The following is a 20408-nucleotide window of genomic DNA, read 5'->3' on the forward strand; positions in this document are numbered from 1 at the left end:
GTTGATGGGGAAGTGACTGACGTCTCGGATATATCTGGAGGCTTGAGTGGGCTTGTTCACACCAGGGTTAAAATGTCGGTTTGAATATATATCTAGGCCACAAAAATCAATGGTAATATGTTTGTACAGTACATTGTACATGTACATGTATTCCAACATACATTGTGTAGGCCTATATTAATGTATTAAAGGTAAAGACCAGTATTGGAAACGCCCCAATTTCAAGATATGAAATGGAAGCTCTCATTACCAATCATGTGAAAGAATATGTTTTGACTAATACATGATGATAACAATTTTTTGCCGTGAAACCGCCTACTAATTGATATATTTGGTAAATTAGTTTATCTATTGGTATGTGAGAGATAAACGCACGTGTCACGCACGTGTGCGTATAGTCCCATATACATGTACATCTTTCTGTGTACAGTGCTTGTAACTTTACGAAGACTGGGCCAAATTTCTTATCATTTTGATGATTCCAGAAGCTTGCAGTACACACCAATACTTGCTAGATATGCTAAATGATCAACCTTTTCTGATCGATTTCACAACGTTTCTTTCACAATGCAATCGCATGACCATAAATGGTCTTTATCTTCAATAGTTTGACTTCAAACTCCAAGTAACCCGTGTTGCTGACCTACAAGCATATACACTGTACATGTACATACTTTCTTAGCATGCAGTTGGGTATAACAAACAAACAAACAAACAAATATACAATAAACCCACCCATTGTTGATGACTATTGACCAAAATATTTAAAAGGGAACAAAAGTGCTATTAGGTGTATCATACATGTACTAGTGATTCTTTCAGTTCGGTTACATTATCATGTACATGTATCCTCAATTAATCATGTATTTTTCCTCAAATTCCTTTTGACATTTGCGACACCGGCATATTTAACATGTATTGCACATATTTTTATATTCATATTATGATGCTGCTCTGCTTGTATTATGGTATGAATATGAATATGTGTATACATGTAGTAGTGAACCACCAGTAGTGTGAATTGCGACAGACGTGAGCGCTGTATAGAACCCACGATTGTTATTATTATTGTCCATGCACTTGTATTTAATGTGATGCAGTCATCCTTATGTACACCAAACATGTACAATAGAATACAGGAACTTGGATAGCGATAAAAAATGCACTTGAGCAGAGAGAAAAAAAGTTACTTAGCTCTGACGCTGTGGTTCCCTGTGGCATTATTTTTCAATATCAGTTGGGCTTGTCTCCCACAAGCTCATTATAAATTATTTTCTTGGCTCTCTTAATATAGATGGTGACGTTGGATGTGAATTAAAATCATCCATGGACTTCCATGTCCTACAGTACAGTATACATGTAAACATGTAAAATATACATGTTCATGTACATTTGTAAGCCTGTGGTTGAACTTGATTGAAGGGAAGGTTTTAGTGTTCTGCTATTAAAGATAAAGTTGAGTTCTGGTCATGCGATTGCATTGTGAAAGAAACGGCGTTGAATCGATCAGAAACGGTTGATCATCTAGCATATATAGTACACTGTAAGTATTGGTGTGTAATGCAAGGTTCTGGAATCATCAAAATGATAAAGAAATTTGGCCCAGTCTTGGTAAAGTTACAAGCACTATACTCATAAAGACACTACACGAACATGTGATTTAGAATATTAAGGCATTTAAAGAGCCATGCTTTTTAGGGAACATGTTTATCTGATGTTCTTCCACACTTGCGTAATACAATGATAACGCTCACAAATTCTTTTTCGCCTCTTCCCAGTTCAACTCAAACTACTGTACTCTTTAAAGATGAAAAGAAAGTAGTTTTTGAGCTTTCTCATATTTCTTGTATTCATGTCAGTTTTATGGTGGCCCTGAAGGGACATCGCGAATAGACTAAATCGTGAAAAATATGCGATAAAATTCACGATATCGTCAATTTTATCGCATATTTTTCACGAAGAAATTCACGAAATTGACGATATCGTGAACTTTATCGTGAACTTTTCACGATGAAATTGACGATATCGTGAATTTTATCGTGAAAAGTTCACGATATAAAGTTCACGATATCGTCAATTTTATCGTGTACTCTATCGTGTACTCTATCGTGTACTCTCCTGACGGGCGCTTCGTAAACAAAACCAGCCCTAGCTGGGGGAGACAGAGAGAAGGAAAAAAGGGAAAGGGAAAGAGAAGATAAAAGGAAAGAAAGAATAATAAGAAGAAAAGAGGGAAACGGGGGGGGGGGGGGGGGGCGAAGGGCTCTTGCCTCCTCCTCACTCCCCCCCCCCCCCCCCCCGCCGCCAAAAAATAAATAAGGAGAGAGAGAAGGGAAAAGGAAAGGGAAAGAAAATATAAGAAGAGGAAGAAGGAAAGAGGGAAACGGGGGAAGGGCGAAAGGCTCTTACCTCCCCCCCCCCCCGCCAAAAAAATAAATAAGAGAGAGAGAGAGAGAGAGAGAGAAGGGAAAGGGAAAGAAAGAAGAGGAATAAGAGGGAAACAGGGGAAGGGCGAAGGGCTCTTGCCTCCTCCCCCCCCCCCCCCCCCCCGCCAAAAATAAATAAGAGAGAGAAGGGACAGGGAAAGAACATATAAAAGGAAAGAAAGAAGAGGAATAAAAAGGAAAGAGGGAAACGGGGGGAGGGCGAAAGGCTCTTACCTCCCCCCCCCCCCCGCCAAAAAAATAAATAAGAGAGAGAGAGAGAGAGAGAGAGAAGGGAAAGGGAAAGAAAGAAGAGGAATAAGAGGGAAACAGGGGAAGGGCGAAGGGCTCTTGCCTCCTCCCCCCCCCCCCCCGCCAAAAATAAATAAGAGAGAGAAGGGACAGGGAAAGAAAATATAAAAGGAAAGAAAGAAGAGGAATAAAAAGGAAAGAGGGAAACGGGGGGAGGGCGAAAGGCTCTTACCTCCCCCCCCGCCAAAAAAATAAATAAGAGAGAGAGAGAGAGAGAGAGAGAAGGGAAAGGGAAAGAAAGAAGAGGAATAAGAGGGAAACAGGGGAAGGGCGAAGGGCTCTTGCCTCCTCCCCCCCCCCCCCCGCCAAAAATAAATAAGAGAGAGAAGGGACAGGGAAAGAAAATATAAAAGGAAAGAAAGAAGAGGAATAAAAAGGAAAGAGGGAAACGGGGGGAGGGCGAAGGGCTCTTGCCTCCTCCCTCCCCACCCCCGCCAAAAAAATAAATAAGAGATAGAGAGAGAAGGGAAAGGGAAAGGGAAAGAGAAGATAAAAGGAAAGAAAGAAGAGGAAGAAGAAGAAAAGAGGGAAACGGGGGCGAAGGGCTCTTGCATCCCCCCGCCCAAAAAATAAGAGAGAGAGAGAGAGAGAGAGAAGGGAAAGGGAAAGAGAATTAAAAAAGGAAAGGAAGAAGAATAAGAAGAAAAGAGGGGCTCTTGCCTCCTCCCCCTCCCGCGCCAACAAATAAATAGGAGAGAGAGAGAGAGATAGAGAGAAGGGAAAGGGAAAGGGAAAGAAAATATAAAAGGAAAGAAAGAAGAAGAAGACGGAAAGAGGGAAACGGGGGAAGGGCGAAAGGCTCTTACCCCCCCCCTCCCCCCTCCCGCCATAAAGGGAAAGAGAAGGGAGAGGGAAAGAAAATATAAAAGGAAAGAAAGAAGAGGAAAAAGAATAAGAAAAGAGGGAAACAGGGGCGAAGGGCTATTGCCTCCTTTCTTTTCTTTCTTTTCCTTTCTTTCCTATTCTCCCTCTTTTTCGTTTTTCTCTTTCTTTCTTCTCTTTCCCTTTCCTTCTCTCTCTCTCTCTTATTTATTTTTTGGCGGGGGGCGGGGGGACGAGGCAAAAGCCCTTTGCCCCCGTTTCCCTCTTTTCTTCTTCTTCCTCTTCTTTCTTTCCTTTTATCTTCTCTTTCCCTTTCCCTTTCCCTTCTCTCTCTCTCTCTCTCTCTGATTTATTTTTTGGCGGGGGGGGGGGGGGGGGAGGGGGGGGGCAAGAGTCCTTCGCCCTTCCCCCGTTTTCCTCTTTTCTTCTTCTTCCTCTTCTTTCTTTCCTTTTATCTTCTCTTTCCCTTTCCCTTTCCCTTCTCTCTCTCTCTCTCTGATTTATTTTTTGGCGGGGGGGGGGGGGGAGTGAGGAGGAGGCAAGAGCCCTTCGCCCCCCCCCCCCCCCCCCGTTTCCCTCCTTTCTTCTTATTATTCTTTCTTTCCTTTTATCTTCTCTTTCCCTTTCCCTTTTTTCCTTCTCTCTGTCTCCCCCAGCTAGGGCTGGTTTTGTTTACGAAGCGCCCGTCAGGAGAGTACACGATAGAGTACACGATAAAATTGACGATATCGTGAACTTTATATCGTGAACTTTTCACGATAAAATTCACGATATCGTCAATTTCATCGTGAAAAGTTCACGATAAAGTTCACGATATCGTCAATTTCGTGAATTTCTTCGTGAAAAATATGCGATAAAATTGACGATATCGTGAATTTTATCGCATATTTTTCACGATTTAGTCTATTCGCAATGTCCCTTCAGGGCCACCATACAGTTTGGTAAGCTACCATCAACGGAATGAGTCCTGTAAAGTCATTTTCAAAGAGCAACAAAAATTACCTGCCAAGTGTGGAACTAATGTTTGTGTATACATGCACATGTACTGTAGTCCCATAAATACCTACAGTATTTTTGTGAGCAGTGCATGTGATCTTTAGCACGACTTGAGTCAATTCTCTTTTAGTGTTTTCAATTGGATCATTCCAAAAACTTTACAGTACCTGGTACATGTACAAAGAATCAGGTTCACAGCTCCAGTAATATGTACACGCAAATCAATAACAAACGGAGGGACAGGACTTTTGCGAACATTGCACCCAAATTATGGAACATTTTACCATTTACAAATAAGACAATCATCATCAATGGAAATATTTAAAAAGAAACTTATAATGCACCATTTGTTTTTGTTCGGTGTTGTAGTTTTAATACTATATAATTATTTTGATATTGTACAGAGCGCCTTGAGCAGTCTTTTAGAATGGATGTATATTTGTGCTTCATATGAAAGTTGACATTATTATTATTACTATACAATACATTATATTATCCACCTTTCCCAGTTGCTTCAGACATCTTCCCTTTTTTCACAATGTACATGTTTTCACGGATTTCTCGCAAAGATCGGCAAGCACAAATTTTAGAACTTGTGAAAATATAAGCATGATTTCTTATGCGTGTCACTGTCAGATCAAATCAAATCATGCACTTTTCGAGCACCGATAGGAGTGAAAACAGTGGCGTAAGGTATGTTTTGGTGTCGCTCAGCGCGAAAGATTAATAACACAAAAATAATGTCATTTACAGGTGTATGGTAAGAATAGTACTTTGACTCGGTGTACATGTATGTAAGTTACATGTAGATCGTCTGGAGTTGCTGTACATGGTAGTGATCAGTAGGGAATGAATGTAGATTGTGAAGTGTAGATGATTAATTAGTTTCATTTCTCACTTCATAATTATCAGAGGCATACAAAAATGCAAAGAAACACAAACAATTAAAACAGAAGTGGGGGTTGATGACTTGAGGGAATGTGTTGGACAAGGATGTGTGTGTATGTGGGGTTTTATTTTGGTTGGGAGTGGGGGAGGGGGCAAAGACATAATACAGCTAACACAATGTTCACCTGTACATGTACTTGTATGATGTAAATGTACATTACGCCACAGACTTGATACACCTAGCATCTAATACACTGAAGGAAGAGAGAGAGAGAGAGAGAATTTGGAATGGTAGTATTAAACTCCGCTCTTCCTCTTAAACGTTATAAGGTTACCAGTGGCACTCCTCTTACGTTAATTGCTTTTCTGTGGAATAAAAAAAGAAAAAAGGAGACACATTTAATGCACAGTTGAACGTAAATAATTATATTTGTAGGCGTTTTAAGAGCCATATAATCTACTTGATGGCGCGAACAGGATCCTCATTTTGTGGCAAATATTGTTTGGTTTGGGAATTAATGGAGCAGAGTGCACTAGTGATGAGTGTGGAACTATGCATCAGCTCATTCTGTTTTTAAGTGCTTAGTGGAGAATTTATTTCAAGTGGGGGTTTGGAAATGTATGAAATATACATGTATGTGGTATGTGAAATATATCAAGTATGTGAAATATTTTAAGAACATACATATGTGTAGAATTAGAAATCTTATGGGTTAGGATAGTTAGGAGGTTATCCTTGGTCAGCTATGCCGGCACTGACGATTTTTATGAATGGATGACGTTACGTGTACATAAAATACACTTCACATTTCTGTAGTTTAAAACACAGAGCTCAGTGAATATTAGAGCGAAAGATCTTTTGTTTACTCCATCATATCTGAATGAGTGTTTACAATACATTTGTACAGATTTGTACATGTATCAGTGGAGAGGAATTTGATTTTGACTCTAAGCAGTATCGCTGAAGTCCTTTGGCAAGTCACCATTTCTACTGAATTCCTTTTCATGAATTACATCAAAAATTATTTAAGAAAAATAACAGGAACTAATGCAAATAACTGAAAATAATGATAGTAAAGCCTGTCTGTACTAGTTTTGCCAGGAGGGATTAGACCAGAAATGTAGAGGGAAATGTATAGTTATTGTACCGTTCGTAGATCTAGTCCCATACATGTATGTGCAAATTCGTGCTGGTTTTGACTTACTTTTTAATTTTTTTTTCTCTTTCGTCGCATAGGCCGCACCCCGACTTTTTGATATTTTCTCTTCCAAAAATACTGCGGCCTTTATGCCGGCAAATACGGTAATTACTGGAATTTCAGCTGCATTCTAGACTATGCACAATTGTACACATGTACTGTAGGCCTATATATGGCCGTGCCCAATTTTACCAGATCAATGCATCATTGATTTGCCTCATGCAGTGTAGTGCAAACAGTGTACATCTCCAATCAAATTTACATATAAAGTGGAGCAACTGAAATTAGTGCCAACGGGCGAGCACAACTGGCAAGCGCAACTTTGATTTACTTGGACAAGAATTACAAATACACTAGGAGTCCATGATGCGATACACATTGCTGCATGTACTATGATGTAAGGTAACTAAAAGAGTCTGCATAAAAAGATTTTTTTTCTTTTATGCAGGACTGTGCATACATGTGTACAGTATGTACATGTACATACATGTAGATGCTATGATGAGGATGATGTTGTTTATTGTTGTTTATTGCTGGTGTCCCCCTCTGATGGCACTTACATGTATTCTCACAAATTCAATGTTTTTTGTCAGTGTTTCAGTATTGCTATTGGATTTTTCTGAAGTCTAAAGATCTGAAGATTATAAATCTTCTTTGGAGCTCTGTTTGAAAACATTTAGTTGATAGAAGCTAGAGTGTTTTCCGTGCTTTTCCTTCTTTAAATTTCTTCACTGTAATGTATCCCCTTGATGCTGTGTACCCTATCCGGTATTGATACTACATGTAGAATGCAGGTAGCTGGGCTATGTGTACACATACATGTACATTACATGGTAACAGGCCTACCAATATGACTAGTCTGCAGGCACAGGCTTTAATTTGATACTTTACCACAATGTCTACAGCCTTGAGTAGAGCCTAGAAAATATGTACAGTGTAGCTCTGTCAGTTTAACCATAGACCTACATGTATATTAACTGGATGTGTCAAATAAGAACGTGCCTTCAGCATAGTCTCAGAGTACAGACACTGTTATGTGCAAATCAATATAGTGGTCAAATTAATTTTGAATTACATACCGGTACTGTACGTGTACTGTATGTACAAATAGTCTAGAAAACAAATATCTGGAATAAAACAAATACAGGTATCTGGAATAAAACATTTTAACATTTATTAGTTGATAGCCATTTTTTTTTTTTTCCATTCGTTGGGAGGTTCCTAATTTAGACCTGTTCAAGCATTTACTTAAGCAGGGCTGTGCCAAATAAGTACAGAGCCTACATGTACATGTACATGTACATGTATGCAGTGCCTTCAGCATAGTCTCACAGTGCAGACACCGTTACGTGGAGCGACTGACAGGTTTTTTTATGGGCAGGTCCAAGCTATTTGGATTGTGACGTACGGGACATTTAGAGACTTTAAACAAGAAATAACAACAGATGAAATTATTTATATAGCTATCTTTTGGTATGAGTCTGTGGCTATTATGGGCTAGTTCATTTGTGGAAAGTTTTAGTTCTGACCAATTTTTTAATTAATTTTAAATGTAATTAATGTGCTGCGTGACGTACGGGACCACAGCGTCCCGTACGTCACGCAGCACATTAATTACATTTAAAATTAATTAAAAAATTGGTCAGAACTAAAACTTTCCACAAATGAACTAGCCCATAATAGCCACAGACTCATACCAAAAGATAGCCATATAAATAATATCATCTGTTGTTATTTCTTGTTTAAAGTCTCTAAATGTCCCGTACGTCACAATCCAAATAGCTTGGACCTGCCCTTATCTGGAAACTACAGTAGTGTTCCTGTCATGTAGAGCTCTAACACTCTGGACAAATTAGCTTGACATTCCCAACATGAAAGGAGGAGAGATAAACCATCGATCAGGGACCCCTTTCACACTGTACTGTGTATGAAAGATACTTGGGATCAGGACCCTCTGATAGACACTAATATCGTAAACAAAAAAAATGAGTTTCCTGCCTTTCAAAATACACATTCAAGATCCAAGATTCAAGTTTTAAGATTCAAGTTTTATTGTTCATAATAATGGAGAAATTTGTTTCCCATTGAGGTTTCATACAATATAAACATTGTACATGTATGATCACTATGATGACAGCCAGAAGGGTGTTAACTTTATGTTGAACGAGAATGATTCAACACCATTCCAGCTCCCAGCATGCAGCAGACGGTACATGTAACAAGAACATTATTCCGAGACACATCATTAATTCACATTTATAAACTAGATTACTTTTCAAATATGAACAGGGCTACTCAGATAATCCAAGATGGCTCCTGACATTGTGATAATAACAATACATGTGTATTTGTGTTTGTACAAAATGTATACATACACATGTAGGTCAAAATATAAAATATATGATTTTTCTTGTGTGAATGGGACCAACTCATCTAACCCTAGATGGCTTCTGACAGCTGCTAAAATCGATGCTAACAGGAGCTCTTACACCAAAGCTTCACCCAGCCACTTAATTATTATATTGTTAGGTAGTTATCAGGCAGTTCAGACCACATCTTTTTCTCCACTTTGGTTGTAAATGTAATTTATACCGGTACATGTACATGTAGACTACAATGTTTATTGTATGTACTTTACATGTACCGGTATGTTCATTAACAATTTCTGATTCTGTTTTAGTGTTTCAACTCTACAACATTGTAGTATTGATTTTAATTCAAAGAAGGATAAAGCTTTGTTGGAAAAGAATTTAAAAAGAAAAGAACAAAACAGAGACTTCTTTATATTTTGTTTTGCCTAGTGAATTATCATTTACAAGTAGAAGAAATTATTAGAAAACCATCCCTCCAGAAATGGAGGCAAATGCTGAAAATGTGAAAATGATTATATTATTATGAGAAAATAAAGAAGACCAGAAATGGCTACCCCCAAAAACTCTACAACATGCTTTACATGTAGAATATTATCCTATGTTTGGAATATACAATGGATCTCTTGTCTATCCCTCTGTACACATGAATGACATCATAATGTAATGAAAAAGTGTGATGACCCATATCCAAATCGCCAGATGCATGCACATATTATTAGAAGCGTGCTGTGTATATTATAAGTTGACATCTAATGAAGTTGATTATTTAGGGGGCAGAGTCCTTTCTGGGGTGGGCATAGAAAAGGGGATGATGAGGGGATGATGAGGGGATGGGGGAAGTGTAGAGAGAGAGAGAGAGAGAGAGAGAAAGGGGGGGGGGGGGGGGGAGAAGGGAAGGGGAGAGAAGATGGGATGGTAAGAGGATGGGGAGAGGGGTTAAGATAGAAAAAGAGAGGAGAGAGAGGAGGGGCAGGTGAGGGAGAGAGAGAGGGAGGAAGAGAGAGAAAGAGAGAGAGAGAGAGAGAGAGAGAGAGAGAAAAGGGGGAGGGTGAGAGGTGTAGCTCCATGTACATCCTATAAAGTGAAACATTTGTAAAAATACATCAAAGTCAAAAGTTTTTTCTTCTTTACCGGTATTGGTGATCAGTTGGGTACCAAATTTTTGTTTTTTTACGATTATTATGCTTGTAAAGTCTCAAATAAGGGTCTGAGCTTGCACTCTGCAATCTTGTACCATGATACCATCCGTTCGTCCCCTCATTCTCATCCCTAAGATTTATTTGTTGAACTGCGCATTCTGTGAGTCAAGTTGCATTGTAATCCATTGGCTGCCAACAATGATTATGGGACAATTAATCAGCCATGGAATTCATCTTCCTACAGTATAAATGCAAGTATACAAACAGGCCCTCAAATCCTCAAATTCAAACCAAAAACCACAACATCTCGGTTCATTCACAACAAATCCTCTGGTTGGTAGGATGTTGACATCGCTATGGCAACTGATTAATTACTCCATAATCATTGTTGGCACTTAGCAGCCAATGAATTTCATTGCAAGTTGGCTCACAGAATGTGCAGTTCAAAAATAAACAAAGCAATTTTTGAAAGAGAATTTTAATTCTAATTACATATTCAGAGCTGTCAACCATTACGTTTTCCTTGAATTATCTGTTTTTTTCTTCATAAAATAATTTTTTTGTACATATAATGCTGATCACTACTCTTCAATAGAGAACTTCATGAAGAGCACAAATTTACAAATAGTATTAAAACAAAAAAGAAAGAAAATAAAAGTGAAATGCATATATTCTCAAAAAGAATGATATGCTGATAATACAACAAAAAACAAAAAACTACCTAATTGTAAAAACTACACGTCCTAATATGTAAATGACAGGATGAGGAATAGATATTTCTGCATTGGAAGTGTCGCGCGTGGTTGTAAATTTCGTTTTAATGAATTTCTTTTTTTTGTGCATGAAATTCCTTTTTTGCCATCATGATTCCTTTTTTTGGTTGCAGTTTTGCACAAGGTTTAGCTTTGAATATTATACTCTTCAACTTTACAGTGTGCAAAGCTTACATTCTAGCTTGATTTCTGTTGCAACAATTACAATTATCATCGATGAATCATGTAATTTTCTGTCCTTCTCATGACCCTACATGTATCTTATTAGCTGTACGAGATGTACAGTAATGAAGGCAAAATATGGTTTTGAGGTTTAATCCCTGTTATTGTTTTTTTCATGATGATGTCATGACACGTGAGGAAACCATACAATTTAATGAAGTCAAATGAAGCCATATTGAAGGAAGCCGTATTGAAGAAAGAAATTTGTATTACAGTTTAATGTAATAATTATATTTATTTTTCTGTCAGTGAATGCATGTACTGTACATATTGTAATACTAACCTGCCGTTATTAAACATATTAATTGTGTCTATTCAGACTCTTTACCCAAATCAAATAATGATAACAGTAATGATATTATTGTATACCAATTTTAAAGGGAATGGAAGAATAAAAATAGTGAAGAGAGAGAGAGAGAGAGGGAGAGTGGGGGGGGGGGGGGGTGGAAGTATTAATTGACTGGTAATTAAGCTGGAATTTAGATGCAAAGTTTCACAGTCATTTTCACCTGTTAATCCTGACTTGAACCTTTAAAAAAAGTATTTTACTAGTATGCGAGCTTGATTGAGGCTACGCCAGTGTCAGATACAAATCAATAAAATCCAGACAAATCTGAATAATCACGGGTATGCCTACTCACCCTCCCGACACACTCCCTCCAAATCCAATTCTGTCAATTCTCGTTTGCTCGCTCCTTCCTCAACCCCTTTGACCCAGAGAGATTGCATAGAAAGACATGTTTAGTACGAACAATTGATGTAAAATATCATGTAATTCTTGATGTTTTCAAAGTTTATTCCTAAAATTTGGATAAATGCTGATAAAGAAGGAAATATACTAGATAACTTTGTTTGAAAACGAACCATCATATTTTAACAGCAGATATTTTTGGGTGGTCACTTGATCTTTATCGCATTGAAACCTTGCTCGTTAACTTGGCTATCGTCATTACGCAAAGCTCATTTGCATATCGGGTGAATGAATGAGTGAAGTCTGGACTGCGATATTTTTAGCTTCTGATTTTTATGCGCAGCTTCTCTGTACCATTATCGTTTGAAAAATCTATACTGGCCATGGAAATAAAAGGCGTACATGTACATGTACATATAATTATGGGATTACTCTGTAGTTTTGAGTTTTGACCGAACGCAATTGCGCTGATCTGTAATGATGCTATGTGCCGTACTTGATTGTTTTGAGATGCTGATTGTTTTGAATCACGCACGAAAGATGGGTGGTGATATGTCAGGCATTGCCATAGGATGTTGACCCGTGTTGGTACCTTCTTTCAAGGGATTTATCGCAAGTTCGTTGACTTCAGCGTCGTTGAGTATGAGAGTATCGAAGCACTACCTCAAGTATCACGTAGGTTGACATTGAATGTTTTCTTTTGATTACGTGTTTACATTCAAGGATGATGGACACTAATGATCTACATGTACATGTACATGTATGCTTGTCCAAGGTTTTCCTGGTATATCAAGATGGCATATCTGGGTTTTTCTTTTTATTGCAGTTGTAGAGATTTTTATGCAGAATGACTAATTTAGATTGGTTAATTAACTGTAATTGCCTAAGATTTCCTGGTATAGCAACATCACATATAGGCTTTGGATTGTTGATATAAGATACTTTGTCATCTGATTAAAGCTAATTCATAGGTAAATGGTCTTTGCCTACCTCAGGCTAATACTTGCATATCAACATTAGTGAGGTTTCTTGTGATTTTAGATGCATCCAACTTGTTTTCAGATGTAATTATTCAATGGTCTGCTTGTCTTAGGCTTTAGTTACATAGCAACATCTCAGAGAATTGCTATTATACTTCATTATGATTAAACTGAATTTTGTGAAAGCTGAGATTTTTTTTTTTTGGGGGGGGGGGCATGAGAGAAAGGTGTGTCAATTTTGTGAATATTTCATTTTATTACCTCAAAACATGTACTTTACATACACATGTATAGGACATTTCTATGTTTGTGAATCAGTTTCATGTAAATGTACTCCCCCTTTGAAGATGTTTATTAATGTGAAATGTGACAATATCAATAAATAATCGTTGATCAATACACCAGCAGCCACTGTTGGCCCGAAGCACCTCTACACAGGTAGCTCCAACACTTGTGCATATGCATGTAGAATTACAGTGTACAGGTAGATGATTGAACCCATGCAATCTTATCGGTGTGATGACTTATAAGCTCGTACAGTAGATGGGAACCCAGCAATCCAAATTCCCATGCGTACACCGGTATGGTCCAACCTTAAACGTCATACCATAGGTGTGTTTCCACTAGCCCTAACAAGATTGAACCTGAAACATACATGTGGACACTTTGCAACGTAAAGGCTCGTTCAGTTATGCAGTAAATCAATGCAAAAAAAGCGTAACAATGTTGTATACCGTAATCTTTATGAAAAGCAAATGCAGACCATTACGGTCCTGCACAAATTCAGTGAAATCTGTGTGGTAGCAGGTAAGATACAGAGGGAAAAAAAATACTGATATTTTGTAGCACTTGTCATACATGTACATGTATCTGAACACTATTTTTCGATAATAAATTACTGGTGGCGTGAGGATCATATGCGTAATAGAGGCCCTTTAAACAACTACTCACGTTGTCTACTCACTACTTACATGTACATGTACATGTACGTTGTCTATAACAGATTGTGATGTCCACTACAATTATTTTGTTGTTGTTATTTCATGTTGCTGGTTCTGTTTATTTCTTGTTGGCTGGGTTACCGCATCACATGTAAATGAGGCTTCCGTTGGCTATTTTGAGAAATGGTCTAATGAGAACGGGTCTTATATACCTGCACCTCGATGAGGAAATGCAATGCTATCCAGTGACGAAAGGCTCGTTGAATGCCGGAAGTTGTTGGGAATGACTCTTGACACCTCACCGTCAGAGATGCTCAACTTCTGAATTTAGAGATGGATTTCATGCTTGACATGCCAGGAGTGATTCCGAAGAGTGGCATTCCTAGGGAGAAATCAAGATGAGATTTGGGGGTGGGGGATTGAATGAATCTTCAGACACCTCACCATCAGAGATGCATAACTTCTGAATTTAGAGATGGATTTCATGCTTGACATGCCAGGACTCCTGGGGGGTGTTTCACAAAGATCCTAAGTTGAACTTATCTCTAAAGTTGGACTTACAATTATGGAAAGCCATGAGCATTATTGAAAATATTTCGTAAAAGTTATTTTAAAAGACATAAAATGTTGATTCAAATCGTTCATGTTTTCTATTATCATGCGAGATTTCGTTTTCTTGATGTGGAATTTATGAAAAGTCTAAAATACTTAAATTTTCGCTTTTTAATATATTTTATTTTAATGCTACAAATTGCTCTCCATAATGTTTAAGTCCAACTTAGAGTTAAGTTTGATTTAAAATCTTTGTGAAACGCCCCCCCCCCCCAGGAGTGATTCCGAAGAGTGGCATTCCCAGGGAGAAATTAAGACAAGATTTGGGGGGTGGGGGATTGGATGAATCTTCAGATTTAAAGTCAGCTTTTTAGCAATTTTCAATTAAAACTGAACATTTTATTTACATGTACATAAATTCAAAGGATGGATAGATGTCATCTACGAACTAACTAATTTTCTCTTGTTTTCTTTCATTTTGTGGCAGCGGAAACACAAGAAATGGAGGCGCTTCAAAGAGCCCAGAAAGAGCGCCTTGACATTGTACTCAAATACGACAAGGTAACGTCATCAATTCTCTTCACTCTTTAAGTTTTTCTGGCATTGTCATGCAATAAAAAACGTAACATTTTAAAATAAGTTTAAGGAATACCGGTAGTTGTATGAAAGTTTAATGCAGTTAAAATGAAGTCACAATTTTTTTATTTTGCAAAAGCTTTTTTTACCCAATAGTAAATATCCGGATATACAGTATATAGCACTTTAATACGAAATACCATCTCTATTTAAAGTGTTTATAGATATAATAATAATAGTTCCTGATTAGCATTTGAAAGATGTTTCCATTAGTTAGCTACATGTACATTCAATATTTTAATGTATAAGCCTTTTCTCAGCTGAAGTGTATACATTAAGGCTGCGACGGGTAGTCGAATGCTCGAGTACCCGCACGGTTGACAACTACTCGGGTACGATTTCTTGTACCCGAATATTCGGCCGCAAAAAAAAAAAAAATTAAAAAAAAAAAAAAAAAAAAAAAAAAAAAATGTCCAGGCCCACGCTTACCCGTGCCAGGGAGAGCAGCGTCCGCTGGCATGGTACCGTCGGTAAAAATGTTTCCCAACTCAAGCACTGTCAAACTCACCTTTCAGAAACTGGGACCAAATGTCCAGATTTCTGTTTGGACTTGGAGGAAAATGGATTATTCTGCCATCTTTGGTTTTTAAAACAGCATTGTTTACTGTTATTATTCTTATTAAATCGGCGCCTTCAACTGCAACTCAAAGTAAAGTTGCATGCGTTTTCAGCGAGGGACCTGAGAAACTGCCGAGTGGTATGGTAGTGGCAAAAAAAGAAAAAAAAGAAAAACTAGAATTTAATTCGTCACGAAGACGAATAAGGTGCTCTGTCTAAGTCTTATGATAGAATTGAGAATGGGAGAAGTTATATAGACATGTAAACAATGATGATCATGATGACCATGATGATGATCATGATAGTAAAGGTGATGATGATAATGATAATGTTATATGATGATAAAAACGATAATGTTAATGATGATGATGAGCACAAGCATGATCCTGACGTCTGATTGAAAAAATAAGGAAATATTTAAATAGCAAATAGTCTCAGCTACAACATACTAAAATTTGGGAGAAAACTGTTGAATAACAACCGAGATACTGGTCAAAGCACCTTGTCATGCAGATTCATGTTTTGAAAAAAGTGACCTCCCATAGACATAACACGCAAATATGACAAATTATGCATTGTCGCCTTTAATGGAATATTTAACTATGATGACGTCACATAAATGAAAAATAAATGACATATTTCTGATAGAGAATTATCTCAGCTACTACATATCAAAATCTGGGAGAAAATCGATCACCGATAAGTGAGATAATCTCAAATAAACAAATACAAAAATGACGTCATCAACAAAATACATTTATTTGAGTTTAGATGCCAATATGATGACTTTATTTCACTTTGTACGAGTCAGGGTGGTATAAAATCATATCTCCAACTCATGCTTTCTCCAACCATGATATAAAAATTGGGGGTCAATGGACTATCTGAAGAGCTATTTCGATTTTTAAAATGGCATGTTTTTGATCAAATTTGCACTATATTGCCCATAGCAGTACGCGCGGATTTTGAACTTTGACGCACGCTCACGGCCTTATGAAATATGAAGAGTGACTGAAATTAATGTAAATTGTCAATTACGTTAAGAGGAATCCAAATCATGTAAACTTTTTGAATTTGACCTTTTCCGCGCGCTGTGAGCGCGCACACCGCGCGCGGGGACACTTACGGACGGACATTTTTGAAATGCTTAAAATGACCTGGTTCGTACTCTCGTTTAATAGTTTAGTGATTTTGAGCAATTTTAAATTTTGACGCGCGTCATGACCTTTATGTGACCTTTGATGACATGACCTGTTGACCCTTAACCTGAAGTATATGTGATATTAATATGAATGACCTTTGATAACGCATCATGAAGATATGATGGATAACGTGATTTCACAAAATGGCGCCTGGATGACGTCATGATGACCTGATGACGTTGAAAAGGTTACTGTCACGTCTCATGACAATGACCTATGACTGTGTCAAAATTGAAAGAAATTAACACAACCGATCTTGAGTTAACCGATGAACAAAAAACGGGGAGAAATAAAAATAAATAATAATAATAATAACTAGAAATTTAATTCGTCATGGGGACGAATTAGGTGGTCTGTTTTCAAGTCTTATGAGAGATTATAATATTTACTATATTGAGAAAGGGAGAAGTTATGTACATGTAGACATGTAAACAATGATGATCATCATGACATCAGACTGAATAAAATTAGAGAATATTTAGATAGCGTATAGTCTCAGCTCCAACATACTCAAAAATCAACAAAAACCAAGCCGAAATAACGGCGATATTGCTCGCAAAAGACAAGAATGTAGAATCCAGATTTGAGAAAAAGTCATCTCCCATAAGGATTACACGCCAAAAGTAATGTATCTAGTGATAATAGGGTAATAATAAAGTAAATATGGTTGTTTATTACATTATTTGCGATTGTACGTGTTTAAATATTCAAAGGAGATGGTAGATTGAAAGGTCAAAAAGAAAAAAAGTGAAGAAAAAAAATTGTTGGAGACGCCCGGACTCGAACCAGGGACCTCGAGGTCGGAAGTCAAGTACGTTACCGATATACCAAAACATTTCCCATAGAGATTACACGTAAACGGAAAATGGAATTATCAAATCCCACTTTGTAAGTGAAATATAAGCATGATCCCGGCATCTGATCGAAAAATAAAGGGCACACCTGTGATAGCTTATTCTCTCAGCTACAACATACTCAAAGCTCAGCGTAAACAAAGATCAAACGACGGAGATATTGCTCGCGAAAGACGAGAATGTAGAATCCAGTTTGAGAAAAAGTCATGTCCCATAGAGAATACACGCAAAATGTGAAAAATTGACATGCCTCCTTTAATCGCAAAAATACGCCATGATGCCATTGTCAAAATGAAATAACATGGTGACTGTATTTGTAGAGAATATTCTCAGGTAGAACATATCAAAATTTTAAAGAAAATTGATCAATATTTACAGAGATACAATCAATTTTCTAAAAATCTTCTGACGTCATAATATGCAAATTAAAATATTGAGTTTGGAGGCCATTATGATGACGTCATGAGTTAATTGAGGGTCAAATGACACATGAAATCATATCTCCATGTCATGCTTTTTCTAACCATGATATAAAAGTTGGGGTCAATTGACTATCTGAAGAGCTATTTTGATTTTTAAAATGGGATGTTTTTGATCAAATTTGCATTATATTGCCCATAGCAGCACGCGCGGATTTTGAACTTTGACGCGCGCTCACGGCCTTATGAAAGGTCAAGAGTGACTGAAATTAATGTAAATTGTCATTTACGGTAAGAGGAATCTAAATCATGTAAACAATTTGAATTTGACCTTTTCCGCGCGTTATGAGTGCGCGCAACGCGCGCGGTGACACTTACGGACGGAAAATTTTGAAATGCTTAAAATGACCTGATTCGTACTCTCCTTTAATAGTTAAGTAATTTTGAGCATTTTAAAATTTTGACGCGCGCGTACGTGCGCGTCATGACGTTTATGTGACCTTTGATGACATGACTTGTTGACCCTTGACCTGAAATATATGTGATATGAATATGAATGACCTTTGCTTATGCATCATGAAGATATGATGGATAACGTGATTTCACAAAATGGCGCCTGGATGACGTCATGATGACCTGATGACCTTGAAAAGGTTACTGTCACGTCTCATGACAATGACCTATGACTGTGTCAATATTGAAATAAATTGACACAACCGATCTTGAGTTAACCGATGAACAAAAAACGGGGAGAAATAAAAACTAGACATTTAATTCGTCATGGGGACGAATTAGGTGGTCTGTCTTCAAGTCTTATGATAGATTATAATATTTACTATATTGAGAAAGGGAGAAGTTATATAGACATGTAAACAATGATGATCATGATGATGATGATGATCTTGATAGTAATGGTGATGACGATGATGATGATGATGATCATGATGATGTTGATGATTATCATCAACAGACCACGATGACATCAGACTGAAAAAAATGAGAGAACATTTAGATAGTATATAGTCTCAGCTACAACATACTAAAAAATCAACAAAAATCAAGCCGAAATAACGGCGATATTGCTCGCAAAAGACAAGAATGTAGAATCCAGATTTGAGAAAAAGTCATCTCCAATAAGGATTACACGCAAAAAGTAATGGATCTATTGATAATAGGGTAATAATAAAGTAAATATGGTTGTTTATTACATTATTTGCGATGGTACGTGTTTTAATATTCAAAGGAGATGGTAGAGTGAATGGTCAAAAAGAAAAAAAAGTGAAGAAAAAAAATTGTTGGAGACGCCCGGACTCGAACCAGGGACCTCGAGGTCGGAAGTCAAGTGCGTTACCGATATACCAAAACATTTCCCATAGAGATTACACGTAAACGGAAAATGGAATGCACAAATCCCACTTTGTAATTGAAATATGAGGATGATCCCGGCATCTGATCGAAAAATAAAGGGCACACTTGTGATAGCTTATTGTCTCAGCTACAACATACTCAAAGTTCAGCGTAAACAAAGCTAAAACGACGGAGATATTGCTCGCAAAAGACAGGATGTAGAATCCAGTTTTGAGAAAAAGTCATGTCCCATAGAGAATACACGCAAAATGTAAACAATTGACATGCCTCCTTTAATCGCAAAAATACGCCATGATGCTTTCGTCAAAATGAAAATTTGTGTCTACTGCATCTGTAGGGAATTGTCTCAGCTAAAACATATCAAAATTTGGATGAAAATTGATCAATATTTACAGAGATGCAATCAATTTTCAAGAAATCTGCTGACGTCATAATATGCAAATTGAAATTTTGAGTTGGGAGGCCATTATGATGACGTCATGAGTTAATTGAGGGTCAAATGAGACATGAAATCATATCTCCAATTCATACTCTATCAAAATATGAAAACAAAATTGGGTTCATCTTCCATCCTAAAGCGCTACAATGGATTTTGTATAGGCATGTTTTTGCCCATGTATGCTATGTATTACAAGAGCTCGCACGCACGGAAATTATCTTAAACGGACGCTCATTCTGTTATTAATGGTCAGAAAAAGGTGATCAAGGTATCAAAATGCTTGAAAAAATGTGCCAAATATGATGACATAAAAAATTTGGCGATTTTTTGTTGCAAAATGCCATTACGCGCGAAAACGCGCGCGCATGTGCGTGCGCGCGTTTTTTGCAAAATGCTTAAAATGGCCTGAAACGTATGCAAAAAAAATTTGAGACGATTTGGAGCATTTTTATTTTTTGCGCGCGCGATGACGCGCGGACGTACGCATGCGCGCACGTTTTCTGACCTGAAATTGACCGGACGGATATTGACCTTAATCGTGATAAATATGAATGAGAAATGCCTTTCCGTTATGAAGATATGATCATGAGTAAAAAGTACCAAAAAAAACACAAAATGGCGC

General features: G+C 37.4%; 1 protein-coding gene across 6 annotated transcripts in view; it reads left to right on the forward strand.

Moving 5' to 3' along the window:
- Positions 1 to 20408, forward strand: part of LOC100894091 (USP6 N-terminal-like protein) — an 84743-nt gene that overhangs the window by 10373 nt on the left and 53962 nt on the right. For all 6 annotated transcript variants that reach the window (XM_030988017.1, XM_030988016.1, XM_030988019.1 and 3 more), the window contains exon 3: positions 14798 to 14871. In XM_030988017.1, the coding sequence (XP_030843877.1) occupies positions 14798 to 14871 (74 nt within the window). The remainder of the gene's footprint in view (positions 1 to 14797; positions 14872 to 20408) is intronic.

Source organism: Strongylocentrotus purpuratus, unplaced genomic scaffold (genome assembly GCF_000002235.5).
Source record: "Strongylocentrotus purpuratus isolate Spur 01 unplaced genomic scaffold, Spur_5.0 spur5_scaffold_17, whole genome shotgun sequence".
Taxonomy (NCBI): domain Eukaryota; kingdom Metazoa; phylum Echinodermata; class Echinoidea; order Camarodonta; family Strongylocentrotidae; genus Strongylocentrotus; species Strongylocentrotus purpuratus.